Source organism: Mobula birostris, chromosome 20 (genome assembly GCF_030028105.1).
Source record: "Mobula birostris isolate sMobBir1 chromosome 20, sMobBir1.hap1, whole genome shotgun sequence".
Classification (NCBI taxonomy): Eukaryota; Metazoa; Chordata; class Chondrichthyes; order Myliobatiformes; family Myliobatidae; genus Mobula; species Mobula birostris.
This window is the reverse complement of record NC_092389.1, coordinates 35063948-35083121: the sequence shown is the minus strand read 5'-3', so window position 1 is coordinate 35083121 and position 19174 is coordinate 35063948. Positions and strand designations below refer to the sequence as shown.

The 19174-nt window shown below is 42.7% G+C and overlaps 1 protein-coding gene across 1 annotated transcript in view; it reads right to left on the bottom strand.

The window, feature by feature from the left end:
- tmem45b (transmembrane protein 45B) overlaps positions 1 to 17431 on the bottom strand; it is a 34067-nt gene extending 16636 nt beyond the window's left edge. Inside the window, exons 1-2 of the mRNA XM_072238484.1 lie at positions 17170 to 17431; positions 1747 to 1940 (exon numbers count right to left, since the gene is read on the bottom strand). Coding sequence (XP_072094585.1) covers positions 1747 to 1921 — 175 coding nt within the window. The 5' untranslated portion in view covers positions 1922 to 1940; positions 17170 to 17431. The remainder of the gene's footprint in view (positions 1 to 1746; positions 1941 to 17169) is intronic.
- Between the last annotated feature and the right edge of the window lie 1743 nt (positions 17432 to 19174).

Below are 19174 nucleotides of genomic sequence, written 5' to 3'. Positions count from 1 at the left end.
CATCTGGAGTATTGCATTCAGTTCTGGTTGCCCCACTATAGGAAGGAGGTTGAGGCTTTGGAGAGGCTGCAGAAGGAAAAAAATAAAGAGGTAGCATGGTAGCATAGTGGTTAGCACAACGCTTCACAGTACAGGCAACCCTGGTTCCCCTGTAAGGAGTTTGTACCTTCTCCCCATGGCCACATGGGTTTCCTCTCATGCTCCAAAGGCCTACGGATTGGTAGGTTAATTGGTCATTGTAAATTGTCCTGTGATTGGGCTTATATTAAATTGGGGGATTGTTGGCAGGGTGGCTCAAAGGGCCTATTCTGCTCCGTGTCTCAATAAATAAATAATATAAAGAGTGCAAAAAAAGTATTGAGGTAGTGTTCATGGGTTCAATGTCCATTCAGAATCGGAAGGCAGAGGGGAAGAAGCTGTTCCTGAATCGTTGAGTGTGTGCCTTCAGGCTCCTGTACCTCCTCCGTAATGGTAGCAATGAGAAAAGGGCATGTCCTGGGCGAAGGGGGTCCCTAATGTTTCAGTGTACATGTGATAAATAAAATTAATCTGAATCTGAACCTGAATGTATCATAGAAAACATAGAAAACATAGAAAATAGGTGCAGGAGTAGGCCATTCGACCCTTCAAGCCTGCACTGCCATTCAGTATGATCATGGCTGATCATCCAACTCAGAACCCTGTACCTGCCTTCCCTCCATACCCCCTGATCCCTTTAGCCACAAGGGCCATATCTAACTCCCTCTTAAATATAGCCAATGAACTGGCCCCAACTGTTTCCTGTGGCAGAGAATTCCACGGATTCACCACTCTCTGTGTGAAGAAGTTTTTCCTAATCTCAGTCCTAAAAGGCTTCCCCTTTATCCTGAAACTGTGGCCCCTCGTTCTGGACTTCCCCAACATCGGGAACAATCTTCCTGCATCTAGCCTGTCCAATCCCTTTAGGATTTTATATGTTTCAATCAGATCCCCCCTCAATCTTCTAAATTCCAACGAGTACAAGCCCAGTTCATCCAGTCTTTCTTCATATGAAAGTCCTGCCATCTGAGGAATCATTTTAAGAGCCTGTCAAAAACAAATCTACAACCTGCTAAAGATATCTTTGAAGGTGATTTCTCAGTCACCACATTCACTCCACAGTCGCTCTAAAAACTAGCACCAGTAAATTTCGTTCTTTGGGTGTTTCCGTGATGTCCCCACTGGCAGCATCTTTTGAAATGGGAGCTTCAGAGTGCATTTTGGAGGCACCTAGGTCCCAGGGAGCAGTGGAACAATACGTAAATGATTCCATCCCCATGGAGCTCCCAGGAAATCACAGGCCCATTTTGACCTTTCCATGGAATAATGTCTCTGCAGATTCAGGTAGTTACCAGCCAGGTAAGACAGATTCTCCAACCATGGGCTGCTGTTCCCTCGGAGGTTTGTATGCAAGTGTTTCCTGATAAAGTTACGCTTCTGTGCTTGCTTCTGATCACAATAAAAGGTCATGATTGTATTCAATGGAACCCATTGAGTAATGGGGAACAGGCATCTGAATCCCAAGGCAGTGTACGTGTACGTCATTACGGTGGTGGTGTCTACAATGCTTGTGTGCTCATGTCATTGGGTGTGCTTGTCAATTTAGCTTGCTCACTGTGACAAGGGTTGAAGGTTGCTCTATTGTTTAATTAATGCCAATCTCCTCACTTTCGCATTAGACACTCCTTCGGGCAGCAGGTAAATATCACAAGGACTCGGAATACTCACCCACAAATGAGAAAATGGTCTTCACCACCCCCTCAATGAGTTCCACTCGGTCGAAGCACGGCCTGGAGGACTTGCCATTTTTTGCTAAGAACTTGAGTGGATACTTCACTGACCACCACAAGCCAAAGAGCAGGAAGAAGCTGCCAGGAAGAGCATGCCCTTTGAAGTTTGCCATCAGTGACTGCAGTCGAGACCTGTGTGGAAGAAGGATTGCACAGTTAGACTCTTGGTTTCAGCCTGTTCTTGCCCCTCAGGAACTTACTCTATCCCATCATCACTTGATAGTTTTTCTTCCCATCACCTAGAACAGAGCAGAGGTTCCCAACCTCTTTTACGCCATGAACCAAGGGACCCGTTAACCCCTGGTTGGGAACCCCTGGCTAGAATACCCTAGGCGATCCATTAGTTTCTAAGTCCTAACCATCTTATTTCCATGATAGTTGACCAATTTGTCAACCGGCTTCATCCACTTGCTTCAAGTAAAATTTGTTATAATGGGAACAGGTCTGATGCCCATGATAATGAGAACAGAACATACACGAGAGGCAGCAGGACAAATCACATCTATGGAGAGAGAAACACGGAGTTAATGTTTTTGGTCCATGACCCTTATGTTGCTCAGCCAGCTGAGTGTCTCCAACATTTTCTGTTTTTGTTGCATTGTTTGGCTTTTTTCTTTGGTCTGAATATTCCAGCCCCTTTCTGGAATATTTCAAGTCTTCTTTGTTTCAGTCCCTTTCTCGTCACCCCTCTCACTTCTTTGTCTCTGCCTTCTGAAGACCTGAACTACTAGAACATTTCATGAACTTTGATGCTAATTTCCTTCCTGCACTCAGTTCCACATAGCCCTTGTTGTGTATTCAACATTTCAATAATATTTAAGTGATCTTATATATAGTTTGATTAAGCACTCCTGTTTGTTTAAATAATTAATTATGGGTTATATGTAACAATACATTAATTGCTTGCATCATCACACTATCATGATACCACATGCCACATCTAAAGTAAACTCAAACTACACCCGTATTCCTGGCCTTCCATGTCTCATTTGAATTAATTTAATCTTTTGAGGTTACAAAGCAACATTGGTGATGAGGTATTTTTAAAACAAACCTGAGATGGCCACCGCCCTGTTAAAGTGGAGTGAGATGTTTGAACTAAAAACAACGCTGCGAGAACATTGAAATTTAAATGAAACAGCAGAGTCACCGAGTTCATAAAAAAAAGGCCGTAAACAGAAGAATTCATGGGCTCATAAAGAGTGAGTACCGAGAGATAATAATCATTTTAAAAAAATTCAGAAATGGCTGGCAACATTGGAAAGGTTGATGAGTTTGATTACACAACGGGTAATTGGCTCATGTACACTGAGCTATTGGAATATTTTGAAGCAAATGAAATAGCTGATGATAAGCGAGTGCCAATTTTGCTGAGTTCATTAGGTTCAAAGGCTGCTTCAACCAAATAATCAGAAATGAGCTTTGTTGCTATTGTAAAAATGATGCAGGAACGCTTAAAACCAAAGCCATTGTCGACTGCAGGATGCTTTAGGTTTCATAAGCGGAATCAAAAAGAAGGGGAGTCTATTTCAGCATACGTGGCAGAATTGAAGAGATTGTCTGAGCATTGTCAGTTCAGTCATGGGCTTCATGATGCACTGAGAGATCATTTAGTTTGTGGAATCTTAATAGAAAGCATTCAAAAACAGCTCCTAACTGAATCATAACTTAGATTTAAAGGAACAGTCAAAATTGCTGTTTCAATGGAAACCAGAGACAGAGGTGCAATTGAGATGCAGTCAGGGATGAAAGTGAACTTGAACAAAATTGCAATGTCTAAACAGAAGTGTGCCTGACTGAACAAATTGTGTCACCATTGTGGCAGGGGCTCATGTGCACCAGACCAATTCAGATTTACAGGCGAAACTTGGAGAACATGTAACAAAGTAGGACACATACAAAGAGCATTTTGGGCATACAAAACTAAATATTCTCCACAGGGAAGAGAAAAAGCTAAAAAGCCAAATTGCAGTTTTAAAAAGAACACCAATCACATGCTGTCGATGAAAAATCTGATAATGATGAGAGTAACACAGGACTGAATAGCCTTAAGATTTACTATGTGAAAACTAACAACAGACAAGCAATATAGCTTACACCAGAAGTAAATAGCAAATTAATTCAAATGGACTTGGACACTGGTTTGTCTGTTTCATTCATTCCACAAAAAGAATTTGAACATCATTTCAAAGATACCAAACAGATATCTGCAGATATCCAACTAAGAACTTATACTGGAGAAAAGATAACTCCTTTAGGAGTGAGATCCATAACAGTGAAATACAACAACCAACAAGACACATTGAGCTTGTATATGGTAAAAACAGAAGGGCTGGCATTGTGGGCTTGTGTTTGGCAGAGGCAACTACAACTTGATTGGAGAACCATCTAAAATTTGCATGCCACATCCCCTGCAATAGAGTCAACTGAGGTGACTTAAGAAAGGTACTGGATGATGCCACAGCAATGTTCAAGGATAGCAATGGAAAACTCAAAGATACTAAGGGTAAAACAGTGGTAAATGAAAATGCCACACCCAAGTTTTGCAAAGCCCATCCAGTTCCTTATACCATCCGTGATAAAGTAACCAGTGAGCTATATGGTATGAAGGCTGAAAGAATTCCTTCCAAGGTTGAGTAGAGCCCATGAGCAATGCCAATGGTCCCAGTAGCCAAGAAGACTGGGTCTGTCAGAATCTCTGATGATTTTAAGGTCACCATCAATGCAGTACTGAAAGTAGATCAATACACCTCTGCTCAGGAGAGGGGATATCTTTGCAAACCTTTCTGGAGGGAAACACTCAGCAAAGTGGACTTAGCTGACTCCTACCTACCATAAACACTCACAAAGGGCTTTATCTCTATAATAGGCTTATTTTTGGAGAAGCATGTGCACCTGCACTCTGGCAGAAAGCTATGAACCACGTGCTGCAAGGCTGCCCCGACACTCAGTATTACCTGGATGACATCATTGTTACCGGTAAGGATGACAAGGAACATCTCCAAAACCTCAAGACAGTGTTAAAAAGATTATGGGCTCAGAGCACAATGCATCAAGTATGAATTCTTTAAACCAAGCTTCCCTTACTGTGGTCACATAATTGATGCACAAGGATTACACAAGTGTACTGAGAAAATTCAAGCAGTGGTGGATGCCCCAAGGCCAAAGGATGTATCACAGTTGCAGTCCTTCTTAGGATTTGTCAATTATTATAAAAGGTTCCTGCCATACGTGGCTACTGTGCTCCATCCGTTGAGCTCAATACTAGGGATTGGGAAGAAATGGCAATGGACAAAGCAGTGTGAGGTGGCTTTTCCAAAAGGTAAAGGAAATGGTGATGTCAGACACTGTATTCGCAATTATGATCCATATCATCAGTGAAGCTTGTCCATGATGCCTCGCCTTATGGTATAGGTGCAGTCATGTCATATGTTATGAGTGATAGATGTGAACACCCCGTAGCCTTTGCATCACGTTCCCTTACCACTGCAGAGAAAAATTACACACAGACTGACAGAGAGGTTTTGAGTCTGGTTTGGGTTGTAAAACGTTTCAACCAGTACATGTATGGGAGAGAGTTTACCCTCGTTACTAATCATCAACCACTGGTGCCCATTTTCAATCCACAGAAAGAAGGACGATCCACTAACAGCAGCAGCCCGAATACAAAGATGGGCTCTGTTTCTTGGAGGACACAATTACAAGATTGAATCCAAGAGGTTGACTAATCATGGAAATGATGATGGATTGTCCCATTTACCATTGGAAAAGGAAGTACCGGAAACACTTATAAAAGAGGACACTCCACTTGATGTATTCTCCCTCATGCAAATCAGAAGCCTCCCTATTATGGCAGAAATGATCCAAAGGGAAATCAGAAAAGACCCCACACTGTCTTAGGTCCACATGGCTACCCAAAATGGCTAGAAAGTGCAAAAGAAATCACATTTTCCCTATTTTTACCAGCACTGGGATGAATTTGCCCTTGATGGGGGTTGCCTTATGTGGGGATTGAGAGTTATTGTACCATCCAAGCTGAGAGGTAAGGTGTTGGAGGAGCTACATGCTGCTCATCTAGCATGGTTAAGATAAAAGCATTGGTTTGTAGCTTTGTCTGGTGGCTCGGGGTAGGTCAACAAATCAAGCGGCTTACCCTGCACTGATTTGGATGCCAACACGTCCAGTTGATGCCAAGAGCAGTGCCTCTCCATCCCAAGGAATGGCCTGCGTTGCCCTGGCAGAGGATTCATGTGGATTTTGCTGGACCATTCACGGGCACAATTTCTTGGTATTAGTGGGTGCAGCTACAAAGTGGCCAGAAGGTTCCACTACAGTCTCACACACTGTTGATGTGTTGGGAAGCCTTTTTGCAAGGACTGGTGTTCCAGAACACTTAGTCAGTGACAATGGACCACAGTTTGTGGAGCAGCAGTTTCAATCATTCTTAAAAATGAATGGAATGTGACATATTACATCTGCACCAACATATTATTGACATATTACCACCCAGCTACAAGTAACTTGGTGAAAAAGTTTGTCCAGAGTCTAAAGAACAATGTCAGCAGAACACACTACTGAATCAGAAGCTCACCAATTTCCTCCTTGTATATCATAATGCAACACACTCCACAACCAACAACTCACCAGCTCTGCTGTTCCTGCGTCACCTCTTGCGTTCACGCTTGGATCTCTTCAAACCCAATCTCAGAAGGAGGATGCAGGACAAACAGCTAAGACAAATTGAAGGCTCCTCAAACAAGGAGTTTTGATGTTTCACTCCTGGACAAACTCTTGGACAAAGAGGTTCTGTGGGCACAATACAGACACCCGGATGGTATGTTGCCTCCCTGGTGCCAGGATCAGGGATGTCTTGGATCAGGTCCATAGCTTTCTCAGGGTGAGGGTGAGCAGCCAGAAGTCTTTGTACATACGACATAGGTAGACAAGGTGAGGAGGTCCTGAAGAGAGATTTTATGTAGCTAAGTAGAAAGTTGAGAAACAGGGCCCCCAGGGTAGTAATCTATGCCTAAGCCACATGCCAGTGAGGGTAAGAATAGAATGACTTGGCAGGTGAATATATGGCTGAGGAACTGGTACAGGGAGCAGGGGTTTGGATTCTCTTCTGGGGAAGGTACGACCTGTACAAAGGGGATAGTTTACACCTTAACCCGAGACGGTCCAATATCCTTGTGGTCAGGCTAGCTAGAGTTATTTGGGAGGGTTTAAACTAATTTGGTAGGGGGATAGGAACTGGAGTGATAGTGCTGAAAATGAGCTAGTTGGTTTACAGACAGAAACAATGTAGACTGAGGTTCCTGGCAAAGAGAGACTGATGATAGGGCAAAATTGCAGTCAACAGGATGAGTTGCAATGTAAAATGTGGACAAGATTGAAAAGAGCAGATACAGTACTAAGGGTGTTATATTTGAATGCGTGCAGTATTCGGATAAGGCAGGTGAACTTGTAGCACAGTTACAGATTGGCATGTATGTTGTTGTAGGTATCACTGGATCATGGCTGAAAGAAGATTTTAGCTGGGAGCTTTAATGTCCAAGGATACACATTGTATTGAAAGGACAGACAGGAAAGCAGAGGGAGTGGTAAAAAATGAAATTGAATCGTTAGAAAGAGGTGACATAGGGTTGGAAGATGTTGAATCATTGTGGATTGAGCTAAGGAATTGCAAGGGTAAGAAGACCCTGGTGTGAGTTATATACAGACCCCCAAATATTAGTAAGGATGTGGTCTACAAGTTACAACGGGAGATAGAAAATGCGTGCCAAAAGGGCAATGTTACAATAGTCATGGGTGTTTTCAATATGTAGGTAGCTTGAGAAAATCAGGTTGGAACTGGACTCCAAGTGAGAGAATTTATAGAATTCCTACAAATTGGCTTCTTAGAGCAGCCCATGTTGAGCCCACTAGGGGATCAGCTATTCTGGAATGGGTGTTATGCAATGAGCCAGAATTGATTAAAGTAAAAGAACCCTTAGGGGCAAATGATGATAATATGATTGAATTTATCCTGAAATTTGAGAAGGAGAAACTAAAGTCAGATGTATCAGTATTACAGTGGAGTAAAGGGAATTACAGAGGCATGAGAGAGGAGTTGGCAGAATTGATTGGAAAAGAACACTGGTAGGGATGATGGCAGAGCAGTAGTAGCTGGAATTTCTAGAAGCAATTTGGAAGGCACAGGATATATACATCCCAAAGAGAGGAAGAACTGTTCTAAAGTCAAGATGATACAACCATGGCTAACACAAAAAATCAAAGCCAACATAAAAGTCAAAGAGAGGGCATATAATAGAGAATCAGTTGATGTTGTGTACTTGGATTTTCAGAAGGCCTTTGACAAGGTGCCACACATGAGGCTGCTTAACAAGTTACGAGCCCATGATATTACATTAAGATCCTAGCATGGATAAAGCAGTGGCTGATTGGCAGGAGGCAAAGAGTGGGAATAAATGGGAGCCTTTTTCTGGTTGACTTGTGGTGTTCCACAGGGGTTTGTGTTGTGACTGATTCTTTTTATAATATATGTCAATGACTTGGATGATGGAACTGATGGCTTTGTTGCAAGTTTGCAGGTGACACAAAGATAGGTGGAGGGGCAGGTAGTAGAGAGGCCACAGAAGGACTTATATAGATTAGAAGAATGGGCAAAAAAGTGACAGATGGAATGCAGTGTCAGGAAGTGTATGTTCATGCATTCTGGTAGAAGAAATGATAGGGTTGACTGATTTCTAATTGGAGAGAAAATTCAAAAATCTAAGGTGCAAAGGAACGTGGGAGTCCTTGTGCAGGATTCTCAAAAAATTAATTTTCAGGTTGAGTCTGTGGTGAGGAAGACAAATGTGATGTTAGCATTCATTTTGAGAGGACTAGAATATAAAAGTAAGGATGTAATGTTGAGACTTTAGAAAGCACTGGTGAGGCCTCACTTGGAGTATTGTGAGCAATTTTGTGCCCTTTATCTTAGAAAAGATGTGTTAAAACTGGAGAGGGTTCAAAGGAGGTTCACAAAAATGATTCCAGGATTGAAAAGCTTGTCATATGAAGTGCATTTGATGGCTCTGGGCTTGTATTCAGTAGAATTCAGAAGAATGAGGGGTTACCTCATTGAAACCTATCGAATGGTGAAAGGACTTGATAGAATGGATGTGGAGAGAATGTTTCCGATGATGGGAGAGTCGAAGACTAGAGGATGTAGCCTCAGAGTAGAGGGGCATCCTTTTAGAATGGAGATGAGGAGGAATTCCTTTAGCCAGAGAGTGGTGAATCTGTGGAATTCTTTGCCACAGGCAGCTGTGACGTCCAAATCTTTATGTATATTTAAGGCAGAAGTTGATAGATTGTTGATTGGTCAGGGCATGAAGGGATATGGGGAGAAGGCAGGAGATTGGGGCTGAGAGGATAATCGGAGCAGCCATGATGAAATGGTAGAGGAAACTTGATGGGCTAAATGGCCTGATTCTGCTCATGGTCTTAAGCAGTCCTGGCGAGGGACTACAGAGGTCATCAAAAGTGCGTACTCGGAAAGGTTACAGACAGAGCTGGATCACTCCCCTGTACAGTGGCAATTGTGTCTGGAGACAACACATTGATCAGTCATGGAGAGCAGAGTCAATTGTTGGAGAAGAAGTTTGGCTACTGCTGTCAGAACCACTTCCTGCAGTCTGAGTCAATTCCTACAACCACCATGGAGGAGTCCTCAGAACCTGAGATTGTTTCACAGTCACAAGTCTCACCTGTGACCACCCTTGTCAGGAAAGATGTTATCCAACAAGAGTAAGAAATCCTCCACAGTGATTAAATCTTTAGGCCTGAATGGGACAATTTAAAATTTACTATGCTGTGGGTGTCTGTATATAGTAGTTGTAATACATAATATACTGTGTATATAGTTGAGATGCATTCTCCATTGAGTTGGAGTTTATAACTAAACAGGGAGGAGTGTTGTGTACTTAATATTTCAATAATATTTGAGTAATCTTGTATTATACATTGCTTGATGAGCATTCTTGTTCGTTTAAATCATTACGGGTTATATATAAAAATACATTAATTGCCTGCCTATATCATTATACTTAAAGTAAACTCAAACTACAACCATCGTCCCAGACAGTTATGTACAGAACATAACAGTCCTCCCTTGACTTTCACTTCCCTTCCCTCTAATTCATTACTGGAGACAGGCCAGTTTGCACGGTGAACCCACAAAGCATGAATAAGAAGTGCGTGTTAACCAAAATTGATCAAAACTCCGAACCCAAGAGGCTGTGGCAAATTGGTGTCAGTGCCTGAAATTTCAACCATGCTGTAAGCTAAAATGTTTGCTTCGACCAATAAAAGTTTTTTTAAAATAAAGTCACCAAGAGTTACAAGACACCATGTAGGTTAGTTTTTTTTCTGGCTTTACGAACATATAAAAGTCGTAAGCAGCTTTGTTGTGTTAATTGTTGAACATTAAACATTTCTACATTGGAGAGCTTGCAGTCTTGTAGCAGGCAATAGGATGAAGGTGATAGAATAAAAAGGAAAGTCATGTGAACCAAATATTCAGCAGAGTTATTTTTCCAATCATAATGTAAGATCATAAGACACAGGAGCGAATTAGGCCATTCAAGACATCAAGTCTGCTCTGCTGTTTTCTCAACTCCACTCTCTAGCCTTCTCCTCATAACCCTTAATCCCCTTTACTAAGCAGGAACCTATCAATCTGTCTTAAATACACCCAATGACTGGGCCTCCACAAACCTCTGTGGCAATGAATTCCACAGATTCACATTCTCTGGGTGTGCCCTTGGATCCTAGACTTTACTACCAATGGAAACATCTTCTCCAGGTCCACTCTATGTATTTGGTAGGTTTCGGTGAGATCTACCTCCATCCTTCTGAACTGCATCAAGCACAGGCCCAGTTACATCAAACGTTCCTCATATATTGGGCCTTTCATTCCAAGGATTATCCTTGAAAACCTCCTCTGGACCCTATTCAAGATCAGCACATCTTTCCTTGGATATGTGTCTCAAAATTGCTCACAATACTCCAATCTTATAAAGTAAGGAGGGCTCAGTACAAGTTTTGATACCTGGCAGGAAGCTATAGATGAGTGATGTGAGGAATGTGTTCTAAAATTATCTAAAGAGTGAGAAATGTTCAAAGTTAAGCTTATGAGAGAGCTGTGGAGAGGGTTGACCATCCATACTGAGACAGTCCAGTGTGGGTGAGTTTGTTGCTTGCAGAGGTGTACACTCAGCAGGCTTGAGAAGAATAAATAAATTCCCTGAAGGATGAAGGTCCACTCCACCTTTTTACATGTTAAGATACAATATAAAGGTTCCTGAAATTAGTTAAGACTGAGGAAGTACTCTTTATTAAAAAGGAATCCTGGAAGGGAGAAGGGAAGTCTGAACACAGGCAGAATTGTGCAGCTGCTGGAGCCATTGCCACACAGCTCCTGTGACCCAAGTTCAATTCCGATTTCCATTGGTGTCTGAGGGGAATTTGTACATTCTCACTGAGACCATGTGGGTTCCCCCATGTTTTCCAGCCTCCTCTCACATCCCAAAGACGTGCTGGTAGGTAGGTGAATCGCCACTATTGAGTTGTCCCTGATCAGTCAGCGAGTGGTAGAATGTGAGAAGCACTAAAGGGAATGTGGGGAGAAGTGTTAATGCAATTGAATGTTTGATTACGCCTAGCATCAGGTTGGAGGAGGGAGTTTAAAGAGGCCATCGAAGACAGCACAGTTATTTTTCCAATCAGCATTAAAGAACAAGATATAAGAGGGAAGCTCTGGTGGGAGCAACCACTTTGGGAAAGGCTGTTTTGAGGACCAAATGCAGAGGCTTTGGCAAGAATGCTTCATGGTGAAGAAAACTACTATTTTGTGCCAGTGGATTTTGGGACTGCTTGGTAAAGGAAGCCACTGAAATAAAACTAGGGGAAAACAATTTTAACACGACGAAGGTCTCGCTCTAAGTACAAACTGGGATTTGATAGTAAACAAGGTGGGACAGTGGAAAACTGATTAGATGAGGACTAACCAATCAGGAGGGACTGTGGGGGTATAAATACCACCGGACTAGACATGCCCAGGCACCGTTCCTGGTTAAGATGACAGAGTATGTCATTGAAATGTTGGCTATAATGGATACCTGTACCCAGCTGGAAACCCGAGAAGAGTCTATTTGTCATATATGCCAGGAAAGCACTAGATCCTTGTTCCTGTATACCTTGTAAAAGATCGTTTTATTTTAATTAGCGTATGACCATGTGCAGAACCCACATTTACAGAATTTCAATACATAAGCTGGTGTATACCTGTACTCCAGTTTTGACTTGAACCCTTTTGGTATTAGAGTCGGAGAGTCATAGAGCACTGCAGCACAGAAACAGGCCATTCAGCCCATCTAGTCCATGCCGAACCATTACTCTATCTAGTCTTGTTGATCTGCACCTCAACTATAGCCCCCTATACCCCCCAATTCAAATGTTAGACACATTTTATGTGCCTAAATTTTGTTCTCAAAAGGCTGTGTTTATATTTATTTGTTTTTATAAAGTTTGTAACCTTTGTGTGTCTTTGGGTTACTAATTTTGTGGTAGTTCCTTCTCAGCCTCTCCCTGAACTTTATGGATTTATTGTGATAGTTAATTGGCTTTGGATGAACTTGGGCTCCAAGCCTGGCTCAGATTGTCTCAGCAGCACAGTTAGTTGCTGGGTTCACTTGTTTATTGTTCTTCATTTTCAATCAACAAGCGACCGGACATGGTAATCCATTACTATCGAAGGCACAGTTTTTGATTGCTAAAGATTTTTGTGTTGATGACTGGAGAGAATAATTTCAGAGGTTGATACTAGGGTTCAGTGTAAAACATTAGAAAGAATTAAATCATGACAGACTCGAGGGAGTCTGCAGATGCTGGAAATCTGGAACAACACACAAAATGCCGGAAGAACTTGGCGGGTCAGACACATCTACGCAGGACAAAGAACAGCCGACATTTCGGGCCTGATGAGTCCCTGCAGCATTTTGTGTGTTGCTAAGGATTAAATCACATTGTCCCTAGTTTGCCCTACCATTCATCAAAAGGATCTATCACTCTCAAACTTGAATGTACTGAGCAAATAAGCAAAGAGCTCCAAAGATTCTTGAATCAAATTTTACCATCTACCTCAGCCAACTTATTGCTAACTTTTCATAATTCTAATTTTGCACTTTCAAACTCTGTCAAGACATGAACACTTGAACCAGAGGTTCCTTTCCATGAGATTCGAATTAACATTGTGCTGGTATTTAATTTCTGGTATTGGCCTTTGCTGCAGGGAGCAACACTGGTGCTGGGTCACAGTTCCAGGGTTCGATCTTGAGCTCAGGTACTACCTGTGTGACTTTGCATTTTCTCTCTCTCACAGTTTTCTTTCAGGAGCCCCAGTTTTCTCACGCACACCTCTATTATTTGTGATGTGTATAAATGACTTGGACAGAAGTGTACACTCTGTGGCCACTGGATAAGGTACCCCTTAAACCTAATAAAGTAGCCACTGAGTATATGTTTGTGGTCTTCTGCTGTAGCCCATTCACGTCTAGATTCAACATGTGTGTTCAGAGCTCCATCTTGGGCACTAGCCTACAAAGTACCCAGGACATCTTCAAGGAGCGGTGTCTCAGAAAGGCAGCATCCATTATTAAGGACCTCCAGCACCCAGGGCATGCCCTTTTCTCACTGTTACCATCAGGTAGGAGGTACAGAAACCTGAAGGCACACACTCAGCGATTCAGGAACAGCTTCTTCCCCTCTGCCATCCGATTCCTAAATGGATATTGAACCCTTGGACTCTACCTCATCTTTTTGAATATACAACATTTCTGTTTTTTGTACTTTTTAAAACCTATTCAATGTACATATACTGTAATTGATTGAATTATTTTTCTCTTCTAGATTATGTATTGCATTGAACTGCTGCTGCTAATTTAACAAATTTCACGTCACATGCTGATGATAATAAATCTGATTCTGTCTGACCTTCTGAATGCTTCCAGCACTATCAACCACTCCTTTGGGGTGTATGAGGTGTCAGGGAGGGGTAGCACCTCTGGTGGGGGAACATGTCGCGTCCTTTTCAAGGTGGTTAGTCCAGCTTTGGTCCCCACCTGGCACTCAGCTCTCACCTGTGGCTCCCCGTAGCTGTTTGCATGCGACAGCGGCCACACCCCGGGCAACGGCTTCGACAAGCCGGCTAAACCAGGTGAGGGTAGCCGACAGGTCTCAAACCCTCGGTGAGATAAGGAGTTGTCTATCCCAGCATGCGAAGACAGACTCCGGCGGATTGAGCGGACGAGACCAATGGAAGGTCCAACGGTCAAGAAGGCGGTCTCTGCAAGCGTCGTGGAACGTGTAGAGCAGGACAAGACACAGAAGACGTCCTGGTCATCCACTGCGCCTAGTCCCATCTCCAGCCATCTCGACTCTGTCTTGCCACTGGGTCCAGATGGGAATTGGGAAGAGAGAGTGAGGCTGACGCTGTGCAACTCTCCCTTACTTAAATTCAAATCACGCGCTAGTCTCGACACCATCATAATGGTGTCTAGGTCCTCAACGATGTTGACGATGGACGAACACACAACTGTATAAAGTATACTGAATATGATTTATTTATTATTATTTTTTCCATTCTATATTATGTATGGCATTGAATTGATGCTACTAAGTTAACAAATTTCACATCACATGCCAGTGATAATAAACCTGATTCTGACTCTGAAATAAAAACATTTCCTTATTTAATTACAGTAAAACCAGATGGTTATTTGAGTTACTTCCTGTCAGCTTGAACCAGTCTGGCCATTCTCCTCTGACCTCTCATTAACAAACTGTTCTCACTCACAGAACTGCTGCTCACTGGATTTTGTTTGTTTTTCACACCACTCTCTGTAAACTCTAGAGACTGTTGTGTGTAAAAATCCAAGGAGATCCGCAGTTTCTGAAATACTCAAACCACCCTGTCTGGCACCAACAATCATTCCATGATCAAAGTCACTTAGATCACATTTCTTCCCCATTCTGACGTTTGGTCTGAACAACAACTGAACCTCTTGACCATGTCTGCATTAAGTTGCTGTTACATGATTGGCTGATTAGATATTTTCATTATGGAGCAGGTGTATAGGTGTACCTAATAAAATTGCCACTGAGTGTAGATGGGTTGGTTAGTAAGCTACAGAGAGGGAAATTGGGGTTTGAATCCACACCTCCCTGAAAGTGGTCTTTCTGTAGAAGCAGTGTTTGGGTTATGGTTAGAGATACAGGTTCACTGGGATGTGAGCCGCCCAATCAGGGGAGTGGGTTTTTTTGTTATGTGCCTGACACCGGAGTGAGCTGGGGCCTTTGCTCGGTGGGAGATGAAGAGAAAGAAGACACTGGAGAGAACCGGTCGTAGGATTCAACCCGGTGGGGGGACCGTGATTCAATGGAGCGAGGTGCAGAGGTCTGCTGAAGATTGGTGAATATGTATGACATTTGGAAGAGTTCAGCTCCAATTTGTACACATTTGACTGTTTAATTATAATGGGCCTTTTTTGGTTTTTTTCCCTTTCTTTTCTTTACTAACCCTCTAGTTAAGTTAACATTCATAAATATAACTTTTTAAATCATATGCAGTGTGCTGTCTGTTATTTCTTGGAACTGAGTTGTAACAGGGTAGCAAATTGCACAGCACCCACACAAACCAGGCTTTGGGGTGGGAGAGCCGTCCCAATCTCTCGGATTTAGCGGGACCGGAGTGTGTATTCCTGAGACGCAGCCCGAGGAATCTGGAGGTGGGAAGGATTAAAAAGCTTGGTAACACCATGCTTTGGAGTGTTGGGTGCTTTCTTGGCACCCCATGATAGCAAGGATGTGGAAGCTTCGGAGAAAATTCAAAAGAGGTTTCCCAAGATGTTGCCTGGATTCGAGGGTATTAGCTACAAGGAGAGATTGGACAAATTTGGGTTGTTTTCTCTGTGGTGTCAGAAGCTGAGAGAAGATCTGATAGAAGTTTATGAAATGATGAGAGGCAGAGATAGAGTCGACAGCCTGAATCTTTCTCCCAGGGTAGAAGCATCGAATACTAGAAGGTGTACTGTAATTGGGGGTGGGGGGGCAATGAGGTGGAGTAATGTTTAACGGAGATTGTGGGGCAAGTCTTTTACACAGAGAATGGTGGATACTTGGAATGGGTTGATGGGGTAGTACTGGAAACAGATATGACAGAGGCACGCAAGAGGCTTTTAATAGGTACAAGAATAAGGAGGGACTGGAGGGATATGGACCATGTGTAGGCCTAAGGGATTAGTTTCTTTGGCACGATGTTCCACATGGATATGAAGAGCTTATTCCTGTGTCCTATGTTCTATTCCAAACATGGACTAGTAAGTTAACTAGTTACCATAAGTTACCCCTTAGTATAGGTCAATGGCAAAGTAGTATTAGAGAGGAGTTGATAGGAATGTGTAAGAGAGAATAAGCTGCTTGTAAACAGGCAAGTAGGAAGAGGGGGAAACGGAACTTATGGCACTGATGGAGCCAATGGCTTTCAGCACTATCATAAGTCTTATGATGGTGTTGGGATCTCCTTGCACCCTCATTCCATGAAATCCCTCCCCTGCTACAATGAACACTCCCTGTTACATTAGTGCACCTAACAAGTCTATCGCATCAACGCGAGTTATCCTGTTCCTATTAAAATTGTCCATGTAATCCAGACCATATTACTACACTGCCAGTGGAAGTGGTGGACGTGGGTCCAACATTGAAGAGAAGTTTGGATAGGTACATGGATGGGATGGGTACGGAGGGCTGTGGTCCAGGTGCAGGTCGATGGGTCTAGGCAGAATAACAGTTCAGCACGGACTAGATGGGCCAAAGGGCCTGTTTCTGTGCTGTAGTGTTCTATGACTACGTCTCACTTGCTATATCACCGCATGTAATCTAGTCCCTATTGAAACACCACACTTAACAACACAAACTGGGCTTTGGCCCTTTGCCACTCCTTAAAAACATCATTTAACCTCTCTGTATTAACTACCTGAAGTTTTCTTGACGTTTCAGAAAAATCTACTCAAATTAGAAAAGAGAATTATTTTTACCAAATAATTATTTATCCTGGTACCTTGTATTTGTTTTCAAACAAAATCACTCCAAAAGCATGAATTCATTATGTTTACACCCATAGCACCCTTCTTACTTCTTGTTCTCTGTTAAGGTATTGTACCATCGCTGATACTGAATTACTTTCTTTAATATAATTTTCACATTAGTTATTGTTTCTGCTTACATGTACAAACACAAATGATGAAGTTCTTACACTTACCGGAGAGATTGCGAAGTTTACTACTATGTGTGGTTCAATAACCAGAGGCTCACATTCCTGTGTCAGATCCTGTGCAGGCTGTGGTGGAGGTACAGTCCAGGTCAGCTTCCACACAGCAAGCTCAAGAGTTTATTGAACTTCTGTGGATTGTCTGCTTCTTTTGAGCTGCTAACTTTATGACCAGTCTTGAGATCTTCCTGCATCGCACAACAGGTGCAAGTGTTTTAGTTTACACCTGTCTCCCCTAGGTTACAGTGCCACTCCCTGATCCTGGCTTGAGGAGTGCTGCCCCCCAGTGGCAGCAGATAGCATTATGACAGAACTTCACCCAACATAGGGTACTCAGATCAAAAACCATTCTTATTGCTTTTTACAACTAGATTTATCAATAATTAAACACATTCCTCCTCTTCTCAATAAATGGATGCCACGGTGTAGTGGTTAGCATTCCAGAGTTTTACATTCAGTTCTGGCGCCGTTTGTAAGGAGTTTGTGTGTTCTCCCCTTTTCCATCCCTCACCTTATCTCCTTGTCTGCCCACCGCCTCCCTCTGGTTCTCCTTCCCCCTTTTCTTTCTTCCGTGGCCTTCTGTCCTTTCCTATCAGACTCCCCCTTCTCTTTCACCAATCAACTTCCCAGTTCTATACTTCATCTCTCTCCCTCCTGGTTTCACCCATCACCTTGTGTTTCTCTCTCCCCTTCCCCCACCTTTTAAATCTACTCCTCATCTTTTTTTTTCTCCAGTTCTTTTCAAAGGGCCTCGGCTGGAAATGTTGACTGTACTTCTTTCCATAGGTGCTGCCTGGCCTGCTGAATTCCTCCATCATTCTGTGTGTGTCGGTGGTCAGACACTTTCTTGTGGGGGGAGGGGGGAGGAGGTCATCATTAAAGGCACATGTAGCACAAATGTTATTTGCTATCAGATCCATGTGGAAGCATGGACTGAGTAGGAAATGGCATTGATATTCTGCAATCATCAGCAAACATCCCAATTTATAAATTAGTGTTTCTCTTTCCACAGATGCTGCCTGAAATTTACCAGTATTTATTGTGTTGGTTTCAAACTTTTAGCCATTCTTCAGTATTTGTTTTTTTTTCCGTTTACAAAGTTTTTAAGGTCCTTGGAGAGTGCCCTACAAACAAACTCTGGTAGTAATATCCAGGGGTTCAAATGATCAGCCCCTTGGCTCGTGTTTTGCAGCAGTTCTTGATTCTTCACGTGGTCAAATGGCATTTCCTGTCAACAGCATTCACTTTCAATTTGCCTCAGGTATTCAGATCTTTTGTACATACAATGAGGTCTGTGACACAGTAACAATATTTTTTAATTACACATTTATTTTCTTTTAGTTTTGCAGGTAAGAACTGGTGGTTTCTAGTCCCAGGTGCCTTAGCAGCAGAGGGTGTGATCCAGCAGCAGCCTTTGAAAAGTAGTCTTGGAGGATTGTGACTAGTGGTGTCCCACAAGGATCTGTTCTGGGACCTCTACTTTCCGTGATTTTTATTAACGACCTGCATGTGGGGGTAGAAGGGTGGGTTGGCAAGTTTGCAGACGACACAAAGGTTGGTGGTGTTGTAGATAGTGTAGAGGATTGTCAAAGATTGCAGAGAGACATTGATAGGATGCAGAAGTGGGCTGAGAAGTGGCAGATGGAGTTCAACCTGGAGAAGTGTGAGGTGGTACACTTTGGAAGGACAAACTCCAAGGCAGAGTACAAAGTAAATGGCAGGATACTTGGTAGTGTGGAGGAGCAGAGGGATCTCGGGGTACATGTCCACAGATCCCTGAAAGTTGCCTCACAGGTGGATAGGGTAGTTAAGAAAGCTTATGGGGTGTTAGCTTTCATAAGTCGAGGGATAGAGTTTAAGAGTCGCGATGTAATGATGCAGCTCTATAAAACTCTGGTTAGGCCACACTTGGAGTACTATGTCCAGTTCTGGTCACCTCACTATAGGAAGGATGTGGAAGCATTGGAAAGGGTACAGAGGAGATTTACCAGGATGC